Consider the following 20,163-nt stretch of genomic DNA (forward strand, 5'->3'; position numbering starts at 1 on the left):
GCACGCCCGCCCACCGCGCCCTCACGCTCGACCACCAGCAGCGCTGGTTCACGGGCTGGGGCGACGGCGACGGCAACGTCAGCGCGCCCCGCCACGGCCTCAAGACGCCGGCGCTGGGCCTCGTCTGGGCGAACCAGATAGCGGCGCGGGTCGCGCTGGTGAAGGTGCCTGTGTGGGGCGGTGGCGGGGCGGGGAAGCCGACCAGCGTCATGGAGGCGGTGTTTGGACGGGGAGAAGGGGACGCAGGAGACGAGGAGCGCCAGGTCGAGGTGAAGCGGTGGCGACGGTGGATGCGCGTTGCGTGGGCGGCGTGGGCGGCGGGGTCGGAGGGCCCGGGCGTCGAGTTTAGGATTGAGGGAAGGGGTATTGTGGGGAGGGCGAGGGGTAAGGGGGAGGAGGAGAAGGATGGGGATGGGGATAGGGGTGGGGTGGTGGAGGTGGAGGTGAGTGGGGAGTTGAAGCAGGGCGGTGGTAAGACAGGTGGAAGAGGGAGAGAAAGGTGCTGAAGAATCGAAGAAAGGAGATGCTGGCGGCAACGAAGGATAAGGAGAGGAAGACACGGCGAAGTAGATAGATAGACGCACCGCGAGTTTTCTTTTAGACTTACCTTACCTACAGAGGAAACCACGCCTTAGATCTAGATGTACATACATGCATGCATACATACATACATCCATAGATACATATCCTCAAACAAGCCCATCACTCTTGCACGTACTCACAACACATCATTTGTATACCGCAAGTATAGACATGCTGGTATGTAAGTACGTATGTATGCAGGTAAGTAAGTAGACAGACAAGACAGATGAGTCTAACCCCTCCCCAGCCTCGCCTGCCTCGCACTCCTCGCAGGCTTAAACGCCCTCCTCGCCCTTTCATTCCTCCCCCCTCCCACCTGCACACCCTCCATCGTCGTCGTCGCCGGGTCCGGCGCATCCAACGAAGTATTATACCTCGCGCCCTCCGGCAGCACCTTAAACTGGACGGTGCGGTTCCCCTCCCTGAAGTCACTCGTCTTGGGGCCTTTCGTCAGATACGCCTCGCCCACGACCTCCTTGCCAGTAACGAGGTCTCTGTCCGCGAGCGCGCGCTCAAACAGCTCGAGCGAGGCCAGGGGCTGGTAGAACGGGACCTCGTGGCCGCTCTCGAAGACGCGGACGAAGGCGAAGTTGGCGGCCTGGCGCACCTGGCCATGGGTGACGTTGTCGCTCGTGACCAGGTCCGCAAACCCGGCATCCGCGTAGCCAGGGGCGGCGATCTCGTCGGCGACGGCCAGCCCGCCCAGCCAGTTGCAGTTGAAGTCCGCGTCGCCGAAGTAGAGGACCACGTAGACGTTTTGGCGGAGCAAGGTCTGCACGGCCTCGATCGTCCCCATGCGGCGGTCGTCGTCGCCCGTGCCGCTGAAGGCGGTGGAGACGGCGGGGGAGAAGGACGAAAAGTTCTGGAACGCGCCGATGGCGGACTGGACGTGGGGGGTGTTGAGGTAAGGGACCCAGTGCGAGTAGGGGAAGGGGTCGGGGGTGAGTTCGCGGAAGTCGTATTCGTCTCTGCCGGAGTAGAGGGAATACAGGCCCTCGACTTCGTTGGCGCAGAAAGTGTCGGCGGCGCTGCACACGGATGCGAGGCCGCTGGCGTAGCAGTGTTTGGTTTGGTCGACGCAGTTGCCTGGCCCGTACAGGTTGTTGTACCATTGCTCGGCGACGGAGGCGTTGAACGGCTGCGTGTCGTACGTGTGGCCGGGCGAGATCGAGAAGTTGTAATAGGCTTGGTATTGGAGGAGTGGATCGAACCACCCGTTGCCAATTAGCACGGACTCGAGCTGGATCTTGTGCGCGCCGGTGATGTTGAGCGCGTTTTGCTGCTCGATGTATTCTGCGGGGTGGGGGAGTCAGCATGTGTGTCTGCCTGTCTGTCTGTCTGGCTGACTGGCAGGTTTTGGGTACGGTGGTGGGTTCTATGGAAGGGGTTGCGGTGGACAAATAAAGCGTCACTGTTTGCGTACCATTGAAGACAGGCCCGTAATGCCCGCCATAGCTCTCAGTGGTGAAGTGGAAGCCGTGGCGCGAGTACTGCGGAAACGCGCCCATGAAGCCCTGCAGCGTCTTCCAGAAGTTTGGCGCGGCGGCGTCCGTGGCGTTGGCCGTCAGCGTCAGGTTCGGGTACGAGTAGGTGCCGCAGTCGGCGGCGTAGCTGGGGCAGCTGGTCCCGTTGGGAAGGACGATGATGTCGTCTTGGCTGGACGTGTAGCCCGGCACAGGGATCGAGTACGAGAAGCCGACCTGCGTGGGCTGGTCGATGTACAGCTAATCGGTTGTCAACTTCACCTTGTCCGCGTATAGCCATAGATTATGCTAGCTCACCATGTTGCTGACGTTGTTCCACGAGTACGGGTTATTGTAAACATTGCCATCTTTGTCGATACCGCAAGGCCCATTCTCTTCAAAAAGACCAATCATCGAAGAAGAGCCCGGCCCGCCATTAATCCAAACCGTCAACGGCGCGGTCGTGGGATCCTTGTTGCGCGCCTCAAAGAACCACCTGCGTCGTATGTCTATCAGCAAGCGCTCACACACGACCCGGAGAGGGCGCGTCGCACGCACCAGAAAATGTGCTGGTCCTCAGCCACGTCCGCGTAGCCCGAATAGCTCTTGACATTGGGATCGAGCTCGCAGATGCCCGTCGGCACTTCCTTGTAGCGCACATTGATGCCCGCGTACCCGAGCTTCTTTGTCAGGTCCGTCGGCGCGGGCACGAACTGCGCTGAGGCGGCAGGGAGGAGCAGCAGCGCGACACCGCCAGCAAGAGACAGCATGGCCGCGGGAAAGAAGCAATTGCAGCGAAAGGACGAGGAGGAGCAGGGCGGGGGCAGCAGCGCACACGGCTCCAGCCGGAGCCCGCCATGCTGTCAGTACTTATGTATATCACCCGGCGACGCAAGAGTGGAGAGCATGGCGTGCGACGGGGCGGCTTGCAGCTAACTGCCTTGCTGGGAAGGTCGATGCAGCTGTGCCCTCTGCCCGTGCTGTCATCTTGCATGCAAATTATATGAGGCCGCGATAAGAGACGCGTGCGACTCAGGAACCCGCGCGAGCGATCGCCCCGCCCCGCTGCCGCTAGGCTTGGAAGGGAAGGTCCGTCGTTGATTGAAGCTTCGGCAGGCATTTCATCGTATCTTGGCTCCAGAGCATGTTTCGTTTTGATATCCACATCTTTTGACCGTCGTTTATCGCCGTGTGGGCTCACATGGCTGGTAGATAGCTAACACTGGTACCGTGGCGTTCGTGGATTCGATATATGTCTTTCAATGCCTGAAGCCAAGTATTCTTAAAGTTATAAATAACTAATGCATGCAAGAGCTTATGGCTTAGAGGACCCCTAAGGCGGGTATTACTTTTGTCTTCAAAGGTATCAAAAATACGTGCGTTTATGTATCTGAGTGTTTCAGTGAACGAGGATTAAGAAAGGTGTGGTTCTAGCTGATAGACTGGTTAACTTTAAGCATTTGCAAAAAAGAAAAAATACCGTCCATATTCGAGCGGTACTATTTCCAGTATAACTTTTATTATCTATAGTAAACTGAGAAACAATGCTTAATCTACCTACCACCACTAGACATAACACCATGCACAGCGTACAGCAACAACAACATACGTTTTAAACAACCACACACACAAAAAAAAAAAAAAAAAAAAAAAAAAAAAAACATAAAAATCATAGTTCGTAACATAACCCCTCCCTATTCTACCTCCCCTACCTAATCTACCTACCTACCCGCTTACCCTCTCTACCTCCACGACACTCCAAAACAGTACCCTACCAGCACAAACACCACACACCACACGCAGTAGTAGAATACTTTCGTAAAGAACTAAAACAGAGGGAAAGAAAGCGCGTAAACCTCACTCGTTTGCATTCCAACCCCTCCCCTCCTCGTTCTATCCTACCTATCTACTACTCCAAAACTAAAACCCAACAACACAACAACACATACACCCCTCCCAGCAAAAAGACGACATGGCAATACGCAACAACAATAAAAGTCGCATTTTCCAGCTCATCACTTCCTCCAGAATCCCGCTCCCCATCTTCTCCATCTACCCCATCACAACACCCTACCCCCCACCCCCTACCTCCTACCCATCCCTCTCTTTCCTCCCTAGCCCCTACCCCACAGCACCAAAACACAACCCACCCACCCTCTCACCCACCCAACCCGCCGGACAGAGACACACACACACCGCCACGTCGCCATATAGCTCATAACCCCATCCATCGTGTAATAGTACATATATGTTTTTTGCAATCCATCCATCCATCCATCCATTTCTCTATCTGAAAAACCCCACCCACCCCATCCCCACTAGGTAGTTCAGAGAAGAGAGAGAGCCACGAATACCACGCACCATATACCACGCACACCACGCTCCAGAGCATTTTCGCATTCAAAAGAGAAGCAAGAAAAGCAAATAATAGAAAAAGAGAGAGAAAAGAGGAAAAAATTGGGAAATTGGGTGAGAAAAGGTCGAGCCCCCCAGGAAAAAAGAGAAGAAAAAGAAGGCTTCCCGGCTGCGTCTGCGTCTGAGCCTCAGCCGAATCCTTCATTTTTTCCATCCTCCGCCACCATCATATGCTGCACTGAGCCCTACACTACCACCACCATTTCATCTCTCGATTTCGACTCCAATCCACCACGCTTAGAGAGCTCCTGCCTCGGCCGTCTGTGCACCGCCCCTACCGCGCCCAGTGCCACGTCCACGTCCGCCGAACCCACGTCCGCCACGGAAACCTCTGCCGCGGCCGCGACCGCGGAACCCGCCACGGTAGTTGTCGACGCTGCCCTGACCGAAAGTCTCCAGGTTCTTGCGGCGCTCCTCGCTGCGGAACTCGGAGCCGCCCATGCGACCCCTACACTCCTCGCGGTCTTTCTGCTCGCTCGAAATATTGTCGAAGAACGACGATGTCCTGTTGTACGATGCCGGGATCACCACAGGCTCGCTCTCCTTGGCGCCATTCGCGCCGTTCAAATCGAAAGCGTCACCGCCCTCCTCGCCAGGCGTGCCCAGGGGGCTGCCCGTCGCGATGGCCTCCTTGACCAGATCCTGCTTGTTGAACTTGGCGTTGGAAGTCTCGAAATCAAAGTCCGTTCCCACCTCGACAGCCCTGGTTTGCTGATCCCTGGGCGCGCCGCGACGGGGGCCGCGGCCACGGTGACCGGCAGCGAAACCACCCGTACCAGGCTGCTTGGAATGACGGATGCGGTCGTCGGCGCGCATGTCGGCGACCCTTTGCGTAAGGTTCTGGATGGCGGCTTCACCGTCGTTCTTGGGCTGAGCCTGCGGTTGCTGGGGCTGGCCGGTCCTGAGCTTGGCCATTGCCGCTGCCACAGCAGCAGTGGCGGCTTGCGTCGCATCCTGGTAGTGAGGACCACCCTGAGCGTGCTGAGCAGGAGCAGCTTGAGGCTGAGGCTGAGGCGCAGCGGCGGGGGCAGCAGCCCTCTGTCCGGGTGTCGCGAGGGGCACCGCTGGGATGATACGACCGGGAGTGCCCTTAAGGCCCGTAGGCGCCTTAGGGCCAGTGGGGGGAGCAGCGGGAGCCGCAACAGGCTGGGGAGGCGCCATCGCGGCAGATGGGTCGGGCTTCGATTCGACCGGAGGTGGCGGGGGCTGAGCCTGAGCAGGCGCAGGCGCGGGCGTACCATCCTTGCTCGCCGGTTGACTGCCAGGCACCTTGGGCGCAGCGTCCGCTTCAACAGCATTTTGCTGTTCCTCATCATTCGCACCAGGTCCCATGGGGCCAGGCGGGCCAGGAAGACCAGGCTTGGAGCCAGGGGGACCGATGGGCATCTGCACAGGATGAGGAGAGAAAGGTCCCGGGGGCCCCGGAGGGAAGCCTTGGCCCGGAGGCGGGTACCATCCCGGAGGAGGAGCCCCGTAGGGCATGCCCGGGTATCCGGGGAATCCAGGAGGGCCAGCTGGGAAGCCACCAGGGCCGGGCGGGAAGCGCTGGTTCTGGAACGGCGGGTACGGTCCGGGAGGGAAGTTGGGGTAGGGCGGGTTGTTTGGCTGCGCGAAATTGGGCGGGTGAGAGTGCTGGTTCTGCGGAGTCGCTTGAGGAGGGCGGGCAGCCTATAAACACACTCGTCAGCGCCAGCCTTAGACACGCAATCGGCTCGAAAATCGAGTGGCAAATGCTGCGGTCAGAAGGAAGGCAACGGAAATATCCACACGGTTTTGCGCTCTCGGTGGTATAGTATAGTGTTTACATCCGAAATGCTTCATCATGCAGCAGAGGGCATAATCGAGGGCGCGACTTACTCCGAGGATGGCAGGGTCGTTGGGCATTGGGGGCGGCGTGGGCTTGGGCGGCTCAGCCTTGTCCTCTATCCTGAGGTCCTTCACATCGCTGCCGCGGAAGACAATGTACTCGTAGATGTTCTCGGAGGCGGGGATCTCGTCCTGGCCGTTACGACGGCCCTCGGTGCCGTACGAGGTGACATTCTCGAGCGCGACGGTCGAGTTCTCAGAGTTGATCTCGTGGAGCGTACCGACGTATCTGCAGGGGCGGCGTGAGCTTGGGGTCGGCGGACAGCGACGAGGCTCGGGGGCTTACCTGATGTCGCTCTTGGATATCAGGGATATGCGGGCTCTAGGCGCGATGTCTGGTCAGAACAGTGGACAGCGTGGGGAGGCGTGCTTGACATCTCACCCGATGTACTCGGACATTTTGGTGACGGGGTGCCAATGGCGGAGAGAGTAGCAGAAGCGGGGAGCTTGAGGGCCGCTCGATGGGTTGTGGGCTAGAGAGATGACGGGGGGTTGGTCGGACAAGCGTGTGCGTGGAGGAAGCAAGCTCGCTACGTCGCAGAGCGGAAGCAGCGAGCGGGCGAAGCTTCAAAGCTCCCCCCCGGTCAGCTGACCTCCGCACCTATCATCGCCAGTAACTTGCTAACTATCCAAGTAACAAATCCCCACCATGGCCGCCGCTGTAGAGTCCGCGTCGCCTTCTTCTTCCATCTACGCCCAGGTGGACAGCTACCCGTGGGACACGGATGCTGAGTTCCAAGGCGGTCTCAGCGCCATTCTGGGCTCCAATCCGCCCTCTGACCGAGCCGCCGAGCTGACACTGCGCGCCCGCTGCTTCTATTACTCCAGGTAGCAGCTCCTAGCCGCCCGCGCCTTGTCCACCTCCCCGCATTTGAAATCCCTAACGCGTCCTGCAGGAAGTTCAATGCTTCCGTCGACTTCGACGCGTACAAGGCATATCGCGCGAGCATAGGCGCCCCACCTCCCTCGCTCGCCGCCAACGGCCCGGCCACCGCGCCCGCGACAACATCAACTCTGCCCGATCCCGCTCCAGCTTCTTCGTCCGCACCCACCGCGCCCGCGACTGTTTCCGCCGTCACTGCACCTTCCGCCGCCGCTTCCGCCACTGCTTCCGCTGCCGTCCCGCCTGACGCGCCGTACCCGACGTCCTTTGCGCACATTGTCGAGCTCATCACGACGGGACAGCCGATCCCGGGCATCAAAGAGATCCCGGACACCGTGTTAGCAGGACAGGGCACAGCACCCACCGCGTCGAAGCGTCGCAAACCTTGGGAGCGCGACGTGAATATGGCGACCTCAGCATCGCCGGAACACTCTGTAAAGGAGGACCTCGACCTGCCAGACGCGCCCGCCGATAGCTCCGCGACCATGGGCAATGCCACGCCCAACGACAACAAGCAACGTGAGGCAGATGAAGACAAAAAGGCGCTGGAGGATATGCTGGACGCAGAGGATTCGGATGAGGAATTTCCATCAAGTGCTCCAGTGAAGTCTCAAGAGGCATCGCAATCTGAGCCATTGTAAGCCCTTTAGCAGTATATAGTACGAATGCTCTTTAATTCCTATGCCTACAGAAATCTTGCGCCAGCAGCAAAGTATTCCGACCCCGAGATCATGCGGGCTTTCTACCAGCGCCTCTTTCCTTTCCGCTACCTCTTTCAGTGGCTGAATCACTCGCCGTCTCCCACTAACGACTTTGGTCACCGCGAGTTCGCGTTTACACTTCAAAACGACGCGTATCTTCGCTACCAATCGTTCCCTACTGCAGACTTGTACGTCTTGAACACAGAATCCACGCGTACGAGTCCCTAATATTCGGTACAGGCTCCGCAAACAATGCATTCAAATGATTCCCTCGCGTTTTGAAATCGGCCCCGTCTACTCCACCAACCCACGCGACCGCAAATCGCTTCGCAAAGCCACCGCCTTCCGTCCAATCTCTAAAGAGCTCGTGTTCGATATCGATATGACGGATTACGACGAGATCCGTACGTGCTGCACCGGCGCCAACATCTGCCACAGCTGCTGGACGTTTATTACAATGGCTATTAAGGTGGTGGATGTAGCACTCAGGGAAGATTTCGGCTTCAAGCATATCCTGTGGGTCTACTCCGGTAGGCGTGGTGCTCACGCATGGGTGTGCGACAAAAGCGCAAGAGACATGGACGACCCGAAGAGAAGGGCCATTGCAGGATATCTGGAGCTGCTGAAGGGAGGAGACAAGGGCGGCAAGAAAGTGAACATTAGGCGGCCACTTCACCCGCATCTTGAGTACGCATCTGGCAGTTCTCTACCTTCACAATGCGGTAATGCTGACACAATGCCTATAGACGCAGCTTGAAGGTCCTCCGCTCGCACTTCCAGAGCGACATTCTCCTCGAGCAAAACCCATGGTCCACGCCCGAGAGGTCCTCGCACCTACTTGACCTCCTGCCAGACAAGCAGCTCGTGGACTCGCTGCGCAAGAAATGGGACTCAGCGCCGTCGCGGCCGTCCTCACAAAAGTGGGCCGACATCGACGCGCTCGCCTCGTCTGGTGCCTCCAAAACGCTCGACACCAAAGCTCTCAGGGACGCCAAGATCGACATCCTGCTCGAGTACACGTACCCGCGGCTGGACGCCGAGGTGTCCAAGAAGCTGAACCACTTGCTCAAGTCGCCGTTCTGCGTGCATCCGGGGACGGGGCGCGTGTGCGTGCCCATTGACACGCGCAACGTCGAGGAGTTTGACCCGCTCGCCGTGCCGACGGTGACGGAGCTGCTGGGGCAGATTGACGAGTGGGACCGGGACAATGCCGGCGCGATGGATGGCGACAAGAAGGTGCCGGACTGGGACAAGACGCAGCTGAAGCCGTATGTGGAGTTCTTTAGGGGCTTTGTGGCGGGTGTCTTGAAGGACGAGAAGTCGGCGAAGCGGGAACGCGAGGATGGCGACGTTATGGAGTTTTGATTGAGGTAGGGCGGGGGTAAAAATTACTGGGCGTCACTTGGGAAACTGAGATGGGTTTTGTTGGTTGTTTATGTGGCGAGTGAGGGCCACAGAGGAGGCATGAGTGGTGGGGAGCAAGTTAGGTTGTTTGCGAGGATGGAAAGGAGTTGTCATTGACTCCGAGAGAGGGAGTAGCGGAAGTGCTCTGAGCAAGAGTCCAGCCACGCCCGCACGGAATCTCCCCCTCTCTCTCTCGCAGGTAGACAGATAGACAACGCACCAACGCACCAACGGTGCACGCGCTCCAACAGAGGACGAAAACGAGCCCTTCGCTCCCTGCCCCCGAGTGCAATGCAATGCCCATTCCAGACCAGCGCAGCTGCGCCCCCTCTAGTGTTCCACCAAAGAGCCAGAGCACGCGCATGTGCGAAAAAGAGAAGCTTGGTAGGCGAACGAGAGCACGCACGCAACAGGCCTTCAGCCCGGAAGAAGGAGAAGAAGAGGAAGATGTCAGGAGGCTTACAACACACACACACACACACACACATACGTACAGTACCCCCTGCTTGTCTCACGGTGATACCCACCTAGACGTGCATACGGACGGCGTACCGTACCTACATGCTGTAGGCAGCAGCAGCAGCAGCAGCGAAGTACAAATAGCTACGTATACATATACCTATGCAGGACCACGAAGTCAGCGCTAGCCGCAACCGCAACCGCAGCCGCAACCGCAGCTAACATAACACCTAGCACGCAGCCACGAGCACCCCAACCCCTCTCACCAACCCACTACCCACATATATCTCACATCTCACATCGCACATCGCACATCAACACGTCGCTGACCCAACCCCGCATTTGCACCCGCACCGCCGCCGTCCACAACCTCCCTCCCTACTTATGTACCTGCCTGCCTGCTAGGTGCTGCAGCACTGGCACAGCGCCGTAAAAACGCCTCTCGCGCATACTGTACTCACCAGCGTACCGCAGCAACAGCGCACAGCGCACCACCACAGCAAGTAGGTATGTACGCACGCAGCAGCAGCAGCAACACCAGCAAACCCACAGATCTCGATCTCGTCCCGCAGCTGCATCTGCATCTACATCTACATCTGCGTCTCCATCTGCGTCTGCATCTGCGTCTGCGTCTGCGTTGCCATATACGATGCGCGCACTCACAGTACACAAACCCACCACCAAGCCAAGCCAGGCCAAACCAAGCCAAGCCAAACCAAGCCATCCCCCACACGTAAGTACAATACATACATACGAGTAGGTACATAGGTACATATGCGTTTCGCCAACCCCAACGCCCACCCAAACCAAAGCACCAATCAAGGCGTCCAGGGTGCACAAGACAAACAAAGACGCACGGCCCACCACCACCACCGCCGCCGCCAGTCCGCCAATCAGGGCGCGTGCAACGTAACGTAACGTACCTACCCTACAGGTGGACGTACTTGAGCCGGAGTGCGAGTTACTCCGTTTGTGTACGTGGGGGTGCGTTGGCAGGCGCTGCAGCCTGTGCTGCGGGTGCCGGACGAGCGGCGGCATGTAGGTACGTAGGTGGGTGGCGGGTACTATACCTACCTAGGAAGCGCGCAGTCGTGTATGTAGGTGTGCGTCAGCGGCGATATATGCCGTGTTGGTGAGAGGAGGGCCGGTACGCATCTGAGATAGGTGTAGGTAGCGAGCACGCAGCGCAACGGCACGACACGGCACGGTGAGCTGGGTAAGTACTCGTAGGTACTCGTGGGAACCCGTAGGTAATAGAAAAAGGGGGGTGCCTATTAGTTATTCACACAAGGCGCGGCCAGACGCGCGCGCGCGCTCAACGCCAGTCGTTCTGGCTGCGCGTTCTAGCGCGCGCGCGCGTGTGTGTGCGTGCTATACCTATCGGCGTTTTTCGTTGCTCAGACAGACGTACAACAAAAGCATTGATGGCTTTTCTGCGTCCTCCAATTCTCTCCGCACCACGACCACCCCCTCTCATAGCACAGCAACATGCGTCCGATATCTGAATCTCCCTAGTACTCATTCACCCACACCCCTGCAGACAAGGCTTTCCATGCCTTGCCTACTATTCCCATCAATGCCTCGGCGGCAGTGTGGCGCTGCGCACGCATCTAGTTCTTCAGGCCGAGCTTGTTCATCAGGCCGCCCGAGAGGCCGCCAATGCTGGACTTGTCGTTCTCAAAGACCTTGAGCAGGCTGGTCCAGACGTGGCCGGGCTCCTGGCTGGCGTCGATGGGCTTCCAGATGCCCGTCTTCTGGTAGTAGGAAACGACGGGGTAGGTCTGGGCGTGGTAGGTGATGAGGCGCTTGCGGAGGGCCTCCTCGTTGTCGTCGGAGCGCTGGATCAGCGGCTCGCCCGTCACGTCGTCCTTCATGGCCGACTTGGGCGGGTTGAAGATCTTGTGGTAGCTGCGTCCCGACGCCGGGTGGATCAGACGACCAGTGATGCGCGACACCAGCAGGTTGTCGTCAATTTGAAGCTCGACGGCGTGCATGAGCTTCTGCTGCTTGGCCGTGAGCATGTCGTCTAACCGCTCGGCCTGGGCGACCGTGCGCGGGAAGCCATCAAGGATGAAGCTGTGTTGTCTCTCGTGAGCTTTTTTTGCTAGCCAGGAAAAAATAAAAAAAAATAAAAAATAAAAAATAAAATAAAAAAAATAAAAATAAAAAAAAAATTCCTCGGCGCCCTTCGGCGCCACTTGTTGTTTGCTACTCACCCGTTCTTGCACTCGGTGTTAGACTCGAGCTCGCTCTTGATCATGTTGACCATGATCTCGTCGCTCACGAGCCCGCCCTGGTCCATGATCTTCTTGGCTTCCCGGCCCAGCGGCGTCTTCTTCGCAACCTGTGCGCGCAGCATGTCACCGGTAGCCTGTGTGCACGGTAAGCCGTCATGGTCGCTCGGAGAAACGGGTGTGGGGTGCGCCATACCAGGTGGCAGACACAGAACTTGTCCTTGATGCGGGGCGCCTGGGTGCCCTTGCCTGTGGAGACGATAATGTCAGCATCTCCTCAACAGAGAACACGCAAACTGCCCTTGAACATACCGGCGCCGGGAGGACCCATCAGGATCATGCGCATCGACTGGCTGTTGCTGCTCTTGTCGCCATCGAGCTGGCTCTCGAGGGCGTTGACCCTGGACTCAAGCTTGGCAACCAAGCTCTTGAGCTCGTCGACGGTGGACTCGGTGATGGAAGCCATTGGTGCGGATTGCGGAAGTGGCGGGAGAGTGAAGGTTCACGAGATGCTGGCGGCGACGGAGGGGAGGCGCGTAAAAGGGGGGCTCGAATTGTCCGGGCCTGGGGAAAGCTGGAGGGTTAAAAAACTGGGCAGAGGAGCGGCAGAGCCGGTGATTGATGAGGTCGTTGCGAGCGGCGCATCGGTTGAATGGCTTGTGCTCCGCGCCCGAAGGCCCGATCCTCGGGAGACTGGCGACTGGCTCACGTGCACCCCAGCACCACGTAACTTGTTACGCTCGGAACGGACTTCGTTCGCTGATAGAAGAAAGGGATCGCCTGAGCCCGTTCGACCTGCCTCCAGTCCTATTTACTGTCGTTCTTTGATCCATGCGCGCTCTCCCTGAACCCCTGTGCTATGCAAAACTCATCGCTGAAGCCTCAAAAACGCCTCACCCGTCTAATTACCTATTCCCAAAAGGCCGTGCTTTAGACTACCATCTTCTTCGTCGTCGGCGTCCCGTATCCCTCGTCCGCGCTCCTCTTGCCCAAAACAGACACCGGCGTCCCTCTGGCCTTGCCGTATACCTCTTCGTAGCAGCTCGCATGGTAGATTTTGGGTCCAACCTGAAGCGCGTCCATCCACACAAACTCATCGTCGAGCCTCGATGGCGTGAACTTTTCCTGACAGATAGGGCACGGCGCGTTGACCAGCTCCGGGTCGAGCGGGACTCGTACGAAGCTGACCTGGCTCGTCTTCGCCGCTGCTGTCGAGGCGCCGTTGGTCTCCGGCGGCGGCTTCGCCTCGTCCTGCTCGCGATATTCGATCCACTCTTTTTCACCAATGTACCAACTTCTATGGATCGCTTGCTTCACAATGTTAGGGTCCCTGACCTTGAAGTGCCAGTCGAGATGTCTCCTCTTCATGACCTTGCCCTCATCAGTGCTAGGAAAGCGGCGACCACACGTCGAGCATTGGTTCGGCCGCGCATCGTAAAGGAGATTCAGCAGTGCCGGACGTGGCCTCTTTATAGAGTCCTTGGTTAACTCTACGTCATTCGCACTAGAAGAAGGTGGCACAGCGGAGTGCGGCATCGCCGGGGTGGGCGTGGGGGCTGCTGATCCGCCGAGTAACCCTTGGGCTCTTAGGAGGTCGACGAGCGACAAACCGGATGGGGGTGCAGCTGCCGGCGCGACTGGTGGGATAATCGGGGCAGCTGACGGAGCAGGGAGTGGTGCCTGAACGGGAGTAGTACCCCGATTGAAACCGCGGAGCATGTCTGCTAAAGAAGGAGGAGCCGCAGGGGCTGCCGCTGATATAGGAACCGGGGTTGCTGACTGCGGAACAGGTGTGGCCATGGATGGGAATTGGGGCGTGGGCGTGGGTATCGTAAATGGCGGCGCCATCGGAGCGGTCATCGGAGCTGGGGCAGATACTGCTGATACGCTCGGTTGAGGCGGGGTGGTACCGCCAAGATTAGCCAGCTGCATCTCAACAGCCTCGAGCTGTTTTGGCGAAAGTTGTTGTGACTTGAGAACTGTTTGAAGGTCAAGAAACGTTTGCAACCGTTTTTGTTTCTCCGGATCGCGAATGTTAGTCGCAAAGTCCATCTTTGCAGCCTGAATAAGACGCTCCACATCAGCGAGTATCTTCTCAGCCGATGGGACGGGCTGGGCAGCAGGAGGCATAAACGGCAAGCCTGCAGCGGGCGCTGGGGACTGCCGGACGGCTTGCGCGGGCAAGGCGTATGGGAGAACCAACGAAGGAGCAGGAGATTGGAGAGCCGGCATTTGGGGCGGTGCAAAGGGCATTCCATTTTGGGCTGGAGACTGTCTTGCAGCAGTTCCGGGTGGAAAGCCAAAGGGAGACGGAGCTGGTCTAGCATCCGCGCCCGGCAGGGGTGCCGGGGAGCGAGTCTGGTGCTGCTGCTGCATGGCAACGGTCTTGAATTTCAGAAGCACATTGTCGATAGCCCGCGTGACATCGACAGGAAACACTGGTCTCGTTTCCATCGACTCTGGGACAGGTTGCTTCCATGTTCTCAGTAGACCTTCCAAGGCTTTCCTAGTGGGATTGTCGACCAGGGTATAAGTATTGACGAATGTGTTGTAAAGGTTACGCCCAAGATAGACTGTGTAAGGCGTTCCGACATTCTTTACAATGGAATCCAGCACATACAGAGCCGGCAGTTTCCACTCAGGCCGTGTCTGATTGATAGTGTCAGGGAGGGTTGAATTCCGGGACCGGTTCTGGACTTACACTTCTCACATGGTTTTCCAGCTCCCTAGAGATGGCTTGTGCATGCTCTGTATTTTCTTTTGCGATGATTGTTAGATTGGTGATTTCGGCCCTGCTGTTCATCTTGAGATCCTGCAAAGCATCCCTGAAGTCGGCGGCGACCTCGTCAGAAGCAAGAGACGACATGATGGGCTGTCGAGGTTCAAGTGCTTTCGGTTAGTGCTTCGGTCAGGACTGGCAAGCCTGGCAGGTGTCGGAACGGGGAATCAGCTAGCAGTCGATATGATGTCTTCCGCTCCAGCGCGTTGAGTTGTCCAGCGCCTAGACGCCCCGGCTTTGTGGATGAGAAAATGTCTTCTTCTTCTTTTTCTTCTTCTCTCTCTCGCTCGCGAACACTGAAATCAAAAGCGCAAGTGAATCTTTGCTAGCTAGTATCCAAGCAAGCCCAGAATGACCGCCTTTGCACTTGATGGAACCCAAAGTGAACTGAATCTGCCCTGCTCTATGCCAAATCCTCCAGCCTGACAGCAGTACCTGAGGCCCAGCAACGCTACGAGCGGTAGGAGCAGCGCTATTGCAAGTCCTCCTCACCAGCCCTTGTCAGAAATATGAAGACTCCGCGCGCGAGTGGGGACGTGCGAACGAGAGCCGTCGCCGGTGTCGGAGCGTGCGCGACTGAGACGTGTCTCGACAAGATCGTAGGAGGGCGAGGAATAATAGGCGTATACCGGCGGGGTGCAGTGTCGAGCTGGCGCTTTGTCTGCCGACGGGAAGAGGGTGGAGAGGATTGCCTGACAAGCAGCAGCTGCCCGCGCTGGAGTATTGTCTAATCCGACGTCTTGGCGATCTAATCCCGATGCCGCCTAGCGCTGCGGTCCAGGTCTAAGGTGCGGACGGGAGGGATGATGAGCGCATCGTCCCTGCGTTGGCTCGCTCCTAGAGTACGACATCCACGGACTGTCTCTCTCCCTCTTGCTATCTGAACACCTGGCTGAAACTACCCACCGTGCAAAGAACATACAAACGCAACATGAAGCTCTTCCTTTTCTCCCTGCTCATCGCGCTGCTTGCCACCTGCGCTCTGGCTGCCGCTCCAAAGAGGAGTGTCCTCGTTACCTACCCGATTGGAACTCCTGAGGATGTCGTGACAAAAGCCATGAACAAGGTCATAGAACTGGTATGTCCATCAAACTATCGCGCACGCTTCCGACTAACAGCAGCACAAGAACGGCGAAATCACTCATAAGTTCAGTAAGTTATAAGCGCCTGATATTTTTTCGTATGACTAGTCGAGCTGACATGGCACAGAACTCATCCCGTATGTCGGCTTCCGTGATACTCTTACTACTGCCCTTTCCGCGCATCCTAACGTTTTATGCAGGGGTTTCACCGCGAACGCTCCCGTCAAAGCCCTTGAAGAGGTGAAGACTTTGGGTACCAAGTACCCCGCCCTCATAGAAGAGGACCAGGAGGTCCACGCTCTCGACGACAACTAGAGCACCGACAAGGCATAGACGGACTTACCTACAGGCTTCCGCGAGAATGATACCATAAGGAGCTGGGTTGGTCCTAGGGTTAGAGACGAACTTTCACGCTGGGCTGGGTTATGAACGTGGCTCTACGAGCCCGTAGCAGGACGGATTTGGCGCTTTTTGTGTTTTGCTTTGCTACTTCATACTATCGTTAATCAAGACTTCCGTACCCCTCATACAATGCGGGGCATGCAGAAGACCGGGGTGCGACGGGATCCAGGGCTAGATCGAGAGCGGTCCGCTCCTGACTGTGAAAATAAATGCAACAGGAGATTCGCTTGGCTCTCGAGCTTCTCAATGCAAGCAGATGCAGATGACGACAATGTAATGTCCTGATAATAATTAGAAGGTCGCGTTTAATTGCGGCCTGTTAGGTCCCGCTAGCGCGAGCTCCAAAGGGACAAGGATTCGCGCCAAAGGGTCCGACGTTGTTTGACATTGTCTACTGTCAACGCACACGGTCTATATCAGCCAATGTCACCCACGGCCTGACCATGAGGCTTGAGACGCCTCGACCATACCCAAGCCCTCGCTCAAACAGCACTTGAATCACCCGAAGCGCCCACGACACAACGCAACCCCCAACACCGCAGCAGCCATGGATGCGACACCGCCGGCGCTGGAGTCCGCGCTGTTGCGCTGGCTCAACAGCTTTGAGCTCACCCAACCCGTCACTGCTTGGAGCGAACTTGCCGACGGTCAGACCCTCTGGCAGGTTCTGACCGATATCGACCCTGAGTTCTTCAACGGCGGCCTGCCCGAAGCGGACGCGAAGTCGACGGACAACTGGATACCAAAATGGCAGAACAGTACGGAAGTCGTCAAACGGATGCCCAATTCAATGAAAGCTGACATTCTTGAAGCGAAACACATCGATCGTGCCATAACAGCCTACCTGCGGGACGAATGCGACAAGGAAGTCTTCTCCAAGACCCTCACCCCTGACCTCAAGGCCATCGCCATCGATGGCTCCAAGCCAGAGACGATCAAGGTAGGCAACGACTCCCTCATGCGGATACCACACCGGATGCAAAATTCATATCGAGGAGCTCTATGTTAAGATTAGAAATAGCTCGTCAAGGGCGCGCTGCTCGCGGCCATGTACTCCCCCAAGTCGAATCAACGTATGGTTGGCATAATGTCTGAGCTAGGAGCAAGCGTTGCTGGACCGATAGCAGATATGATCGGCGATATGCAGGCTGCGGCCCAGAAGTTCGACGAGGCCCACGCTGAGCAGGAAACCCGCCTGGACGAAGATGTGTCCACCGACTCCGAACCCTCGCACGATCTGGTTTCTCGCGATCCCGAACTCGAGCGTGAGGAACAGCTGATTAGGGCTAGTCAACACCAGAAACGGATCGAAGCCCAGTTGGCGCAGATCACGAAAGATCTCGAGGAGAAGAACAGACACATCTACAGACTCGAGGAAGAGCTGGCCGAATCGAAACTGGAGATCGGTCGCAGAGTCCGCCGGGCTTCCGATGACGACGAAACGGTTCAACTCAAACTGCAGACTCACAGAGATCGCGACTACATCGCCCAATTGGAATCCGATCTTGCCGAAACCAAGAACATCCAGGAGAGCCAACAACGCGCTCTGGAGCGTCTGCGCGCGGATGAAACCACCAAGCAGGAGCTCCGCGACGAGCTTCAGCTCACCAAGTCTGAGCGTGATGAGTTCTCGCAGAAGGCTAAAGCCAACGAGAATCTCAAGAAGAAGATCCAGTCGCTGCAAGAGCAGCAGAAGGCTGATCAGGCGCTTCGCGAGGAATTGTCTGCGGCGCAAGAGCAGCTGCAAGAGCTGGAGCATCTCAGAGAGCACGTCTTGGCTCTCAAGAAAGCCAATGAGGAAAACATGGAGACTATTGCCAACGGCGAGCAGGAAATCTTCGACCAGAAGACTGCTAAGAAGAGGCTGGAACATGAGCTGAAGGTCATTACTCAGCGCTTTGAGCAGTCTCGGGACATGGCTACCCGCTACCAAGAGGCGAATATGGAGCTTGAGAGCAAGCTGCGCGAGGTGGAAGACAGCAACGCGGGTGCTGAGGCCCTGGGCTCATTGGAGGAGCAACTCGGTAAGGAGGAGACCGACGATGCGTCCAAGGCAAACCGCAAGTCCATGATGTCTCTGATTGGCGGTGAGGGTGCCGATCTCATCCTGCTGCAGCAGAAGGTCGATCTCCTTCAGGCCAGGTGCACGAGAGTCGAAGAGAAGTACCTCGACGTGTACCAGGAAAACCTCGGACTCCAGGCGGCCATTCAGGACGAAAAGGCGAAGCAGTACGTTACTACTTCACCACATGATACCGTTTTGCCCATCGCTTACCAGTTGCAGGGAGGATCCTTTCGTCTACCAGGCCAACAAGCTTCATGCTGCTGAGGCCGAAATCAAGGATCTCACCAACAAGGTCCATGCCATCTCCACGAAGAACATGGAGCTGCAGCACAGCCTTGCTGAGATTTCCGGCACTAACCAGACGGAGGGAGCATCTGGCGCTGACCACAAGGCACTGAAGGACAACTACGAGGCATTGCTGACAACACACGAAGAGCTTCAGAAGCATGCAGATAAGATCGATTCGGAGTTGGATGACCAGAAGGCTCTGCTCCGTCACCGTCTCCTCGACCCCAACGCGCTTCGTCACGAGGACGCCGAGGCCATGCGCTCCAACGAATTCAAGGTTCTCATGGAGCAGCTTCAAGTTTTCCGGGAAGCTTCGGACGAGGAGGCGGCCCAGATGAAGGCTGTGATTGCCGCCGAGGTTTCCAAGAAGCTCGAGACGGGCAACGCGGAGATTGCGGCGCGCGAAAAGGTAAGCAACTGCACCGACAACTGGCAAAGCATCACCTTCGACTATTCCCGTCCATGGCAACGAGCGTTGTCGATCCGCTCTGTCTCGGTTTCCCCTGAGCCAGAAGAGGAGCAGCAGCCACCGTCGACTCCGGTGGACTTTGACAGCTGCAGCATCACGTCCATCGACAGTGGTGAAATGCTTAGCGTCGGTCCCACCGCTTCGAACGGGGCTGGCAAGATTGTCGGCTTCGGTCCCTCGAATCCGACCAACATGCCCTCAGGACAGCGCGCTCTATCATGGATGCACAAGGCCTTTGCCCGCCGTCTCCATTGATACAGCTGCTAACTGCATTTCTCTGCCAGCAAATAGAGGACCGCGATGCGATCATCAGCAAGCTCAAGAAGGACGCAGAACGTCTCAAGAAGGAGGCAGGTGACAAGGCTTCGGTATGTTTGAATTTCCCCTTCCCAATCCGTCTCTGCAGCACAGAGATTACTCTTCCCCCTTTTATTCTTATGTAAAACACGGTATACGAGTATACCCCACATGATTTGTTGCTGATACATGTGAAATTCGCAGATCGACGCGCACAAAGAACTGCAAGCCCTACAGCGCGAGAACCGCCTCATCACCGGGGCATGGTACGACATTGCCTCGCGCCTGCAATCCAACACCGTCGTCCTGCAGCGCAAGGCCGAAGTCTCACGCAGCTGGATCGGACGACAGCGCGCCGAGGTGGGCCGCGCGGGTGGCCCGGTACGTCAACATTTCGATCTTCCCATCGCCCTTTAAGCGTAATTCCGCATCTTTTTTTCCGTCTTTATTGCTGCAAGGGCGTCGTCGGGTTCTTGTACGGCAGGGATGGGCGCTTGTTTCTTGTGGCCTAGAGTGGTCAGGTAGTTTGAGGAGGCGAGGCTCTCGTCGACTTGTAAACACTTACCTGACAGTTTCTCTTGCCGATGCGTTCGGTTGCCCTGAGTTCATGTGCCCTGCCTGTCTCATTGCTCGATGAGTTTTATACTGCATGCAGCTTGCATATCACCTATTAGTTATCAGCCCTTCTCTTCATGTATCCACTCAACACCGCCACCACCACACCACAATCTGCCACGCACAACCAAAACAGCCATTAGACAACACAACCACGCA

The 20,163-nt window shown here is 57.2% G+C and overlaps 8 protein-coding genes across 8 annotated transcripts; 4 read left to right on the forward strand and 4 right to left on the reverse strand.

Annotated features, from left to right (window-relative positions):
- Window positions 1–814: 814 nt before the first annotated feature.
- On the reverse strand, window positions 815–2,815 carry K452DRAFT_219517 (uncharacterized protein; the record flags this gene model as incomplete). The annotated part of the gene is made up of 4 exons (XM_033536416.1): window positions 815–1,875; window positions 2,006–2,306; window positions 2,364–2,541; window positions 2,604–2,815. The coding sequence occupies 4 exons, from the start codon at window positions 2,813–2,815 to the stop codon at window positions 815–817; spliced, it is 1,752 nt and encodes a 583-aa protein (XP_033401597.1).
- A 1,882-nt stretch (window positions 2,816–4,697) lies between these two features.
- Window positions 4,698–6,725, reverse strand: K452DRAFT_324012 (uncharacterized protein; the record flags this gene model as incomplete). Its single annotated transcript, XM_033544675.1, has 4 exons — window positions 4,698–6,128; window positions 6,318–6,555; window positions 6,613–6,648; window positions 6,709–6,725. The coding sequence occupies 4 exons, from the start codon at window positions 6,723–6,725 to the stop codon at window positions 4,698–4,700; spliced, it is 1,722 nt and encodes a 573-aa protein (XP_033401598.1).
- A 250-nt stretch (window positions 6,726–6,975) lies between these two features.
- K452DRAFT_324013 (uncharacterized protein) lies at window positions 6,976–7,647 on the forward strand (the record flags this gene model as incomplete). Its single annotated transcript, XM_033544676.1, is given in 3 exon segments — window positions 6,976–7,154; window positions 7,223–7,607; window positions 7,627–7,647. The coding sequence occupies 3 exon segments, from the start codon at window positions 6,976–6,978 to the stop codon at window positions 7,645–7,647; spliced, it is 585 nt and encodes a 194-aa protein (XP_033401599.1).
- A 47-nt stretch (window positions 7,648–7,694) lies between these two features.
- On the forward strand, window positions 7,695–9,275 carry K452DRAFT_219428 (uncharacterized protein; the record flags this gene model as incomplete). The annotated part of the gene is made up of 4 exons (XM_033536413.1): window positions 7,695–7,846; window positions 7,901–8,098; window positions 8,151–8,597; window positions 8,657–9,275. The coding sequence occupies 4 exons, from the start codon at window positions 7,695–7,697 to the stop codon at window positions 9,273–9,275; spliced, it is 1,416 nt and encodes a 471-aa protein (XP_033401600.1).
- Window positions 9,276–11,223: 1,948 nt separating this feature from the next.
- K452DRAFT_283184 (uncharacterized protein) lies at window positions 11,224–12,498 on the reverse strand. The gene is made up of 4 exons (XM_033539729.1): window positions 12,320–12,498; window positions 12,204–12,256; window positions 11,990–12,144; window positions 11,224–11,849 (listed from the first exon to the last, which is right to left on the reverse strand). Exons 1-4 carry the CDS (start codon window positions 12,471–12,473, stop codon window positions 11,384–11,386), a joined length of 828 nt encoding a protein of 275 aa, XP_033401601.1. The 5' UTR covers window positions 12,474–12,498; the 3' UTR covers window positions 11,224–11,383.
- Window positions 12,499–12,937: 439 nt separating this feature from the next.
- On the reverse strand, window positions 12,938–14,873 carry K452DRAFT_294529 (uncharacterized protein; the record flags this gene model as incomplete). The annotated part of the gene is made up of 2 exons (XM_033541711.1): window positions 12,938–14,656; window positions 14,709–14,873. 2 exons carry the CDS (start codon window positions 14,871–14,873, stop codon window positions 12,938–12,940), a joined length of 1,884 nt encoding a protein of 627 aa, XP_033401602.1.
- A 730-nt stretch (window positions 14,874–15,603) lies between these two features.
- Window positions 15,604–16,538, forward strand: K452DRAFT_283188 (uncharacterized protein). Its single transcript, XM_033539730.1, has 4 exons — window positions 15,604–15,864; window positions 15,914–15,938; window positions 15,996–16,005; window positions 16,069–16,538. Exons 1-4 carry the CDS (start codon window positions 15,718–15,720, stop codon window positions 16,181–16,183), a joined length of 297 nt encoding a protein of 98 aa, XP_033401603.1. The 5' UTR covers window positions 15,604–15,717; the 3' UTR covers window positions 16,184–16,538.
- Window positions 16,539–16,673: 135 nt separating this feature from the next.
- On the forward strand, window positions 16,674–19,895 carry K452DRAFT_242294 (uncharacterized protein). Its single transcript, XM_033537859.1, has 6 exons — window positions 16,674–17,028; window positions 17,083–17,210; window positions 17,292–18,499; window positions 18,555–19,032; window positions 19,377–19,460; window positions 19,594–19,895. Exons 1-6 carry the CDS (start codon window positions 16,818–16,820, stop codon window positions 19,804–19,806), a joined length of 2,322 nt encoding a protein of 773 aa, XP_033401604.1. The 5' UTR covers window positions 16,674–16,817; the 3' UTR covers window positions 19,807–19,895.
- The last annotated feature ends 268 nt before the right edge of the window (window positions 19,896–20,163 follow it).

This window comes from Aplosporella prunicola, assembly GCF_010093885.1.
Source record: "Aplosporella prunicola CBS 121167 unplaced genomic scaffold K452scaffold_3, whole genome shotgun sequence".
Classification (NCBI taxonomy): domain Eukaryota; kingdom Fungi; phylum Ascomycota; class Dothideomycetes; order Botryosphaeriales; family Aplosporellaceae; genus Aplosporella; species Aplosporella prunicola.

Coding starts and splice junctions, on each gene's coding strand:
- K452DRAFT_283184 (XM_033539729.1), bottom strand. CDS start 12,473: ATGGCTTCCATCACCGAGTCCACCGTCGACGAGCTCAAGAGCTTGGTT. Junction 12,257..12,319: donor GATGGGTCCTCCCGGCGCCG/GTATGTTCAAGG, acceptor TCGTCTCCACAG/GCAAGGGCACCCAGGCGCCC. Junction 12,145..12,203: donor AGTTCTGTGTCTGCCACCTG/GTATGGCGCACC, acceptor CCGTGCACACAG/GCTACCGGTGACATGCTGCG.
- K452DRAFT_283188 (XM_033539730.1), top strand. CDS start 15,718: ATGAAGCTCTTCCTTTTCTCCCTGCTCATCGCGCTGCTTGCCACCTGC. Junction 15,865..15,913: donor TGAACAAGGTCATAGAACTG/GTATGTCCATCA, acceptor CAGCAGCACAAG/AACGGCGAAATCACTCATAA.
- K452DRAFT_242294 (XM_033537859.1), top strand. CDS start 16,818: ATGGATGCGACACCGCCGGCGCTGGAGTCCGCGCTGTTGCGCTGGCTC. Junction 17,029..17,082: donor GATACCAAAATGGCAGAACA/GTACGGAAGTCG, acceptor ACATTCTTGAAG/CGAAACACATCGATCGTGCC. Junction 19,461..19,593: donor AGGCAGGTGACAAGGCTTCG/GTATGTTTGAAT, acceptor TGAAATTCGCAG/ATCGACGCGCACAAAGAACT.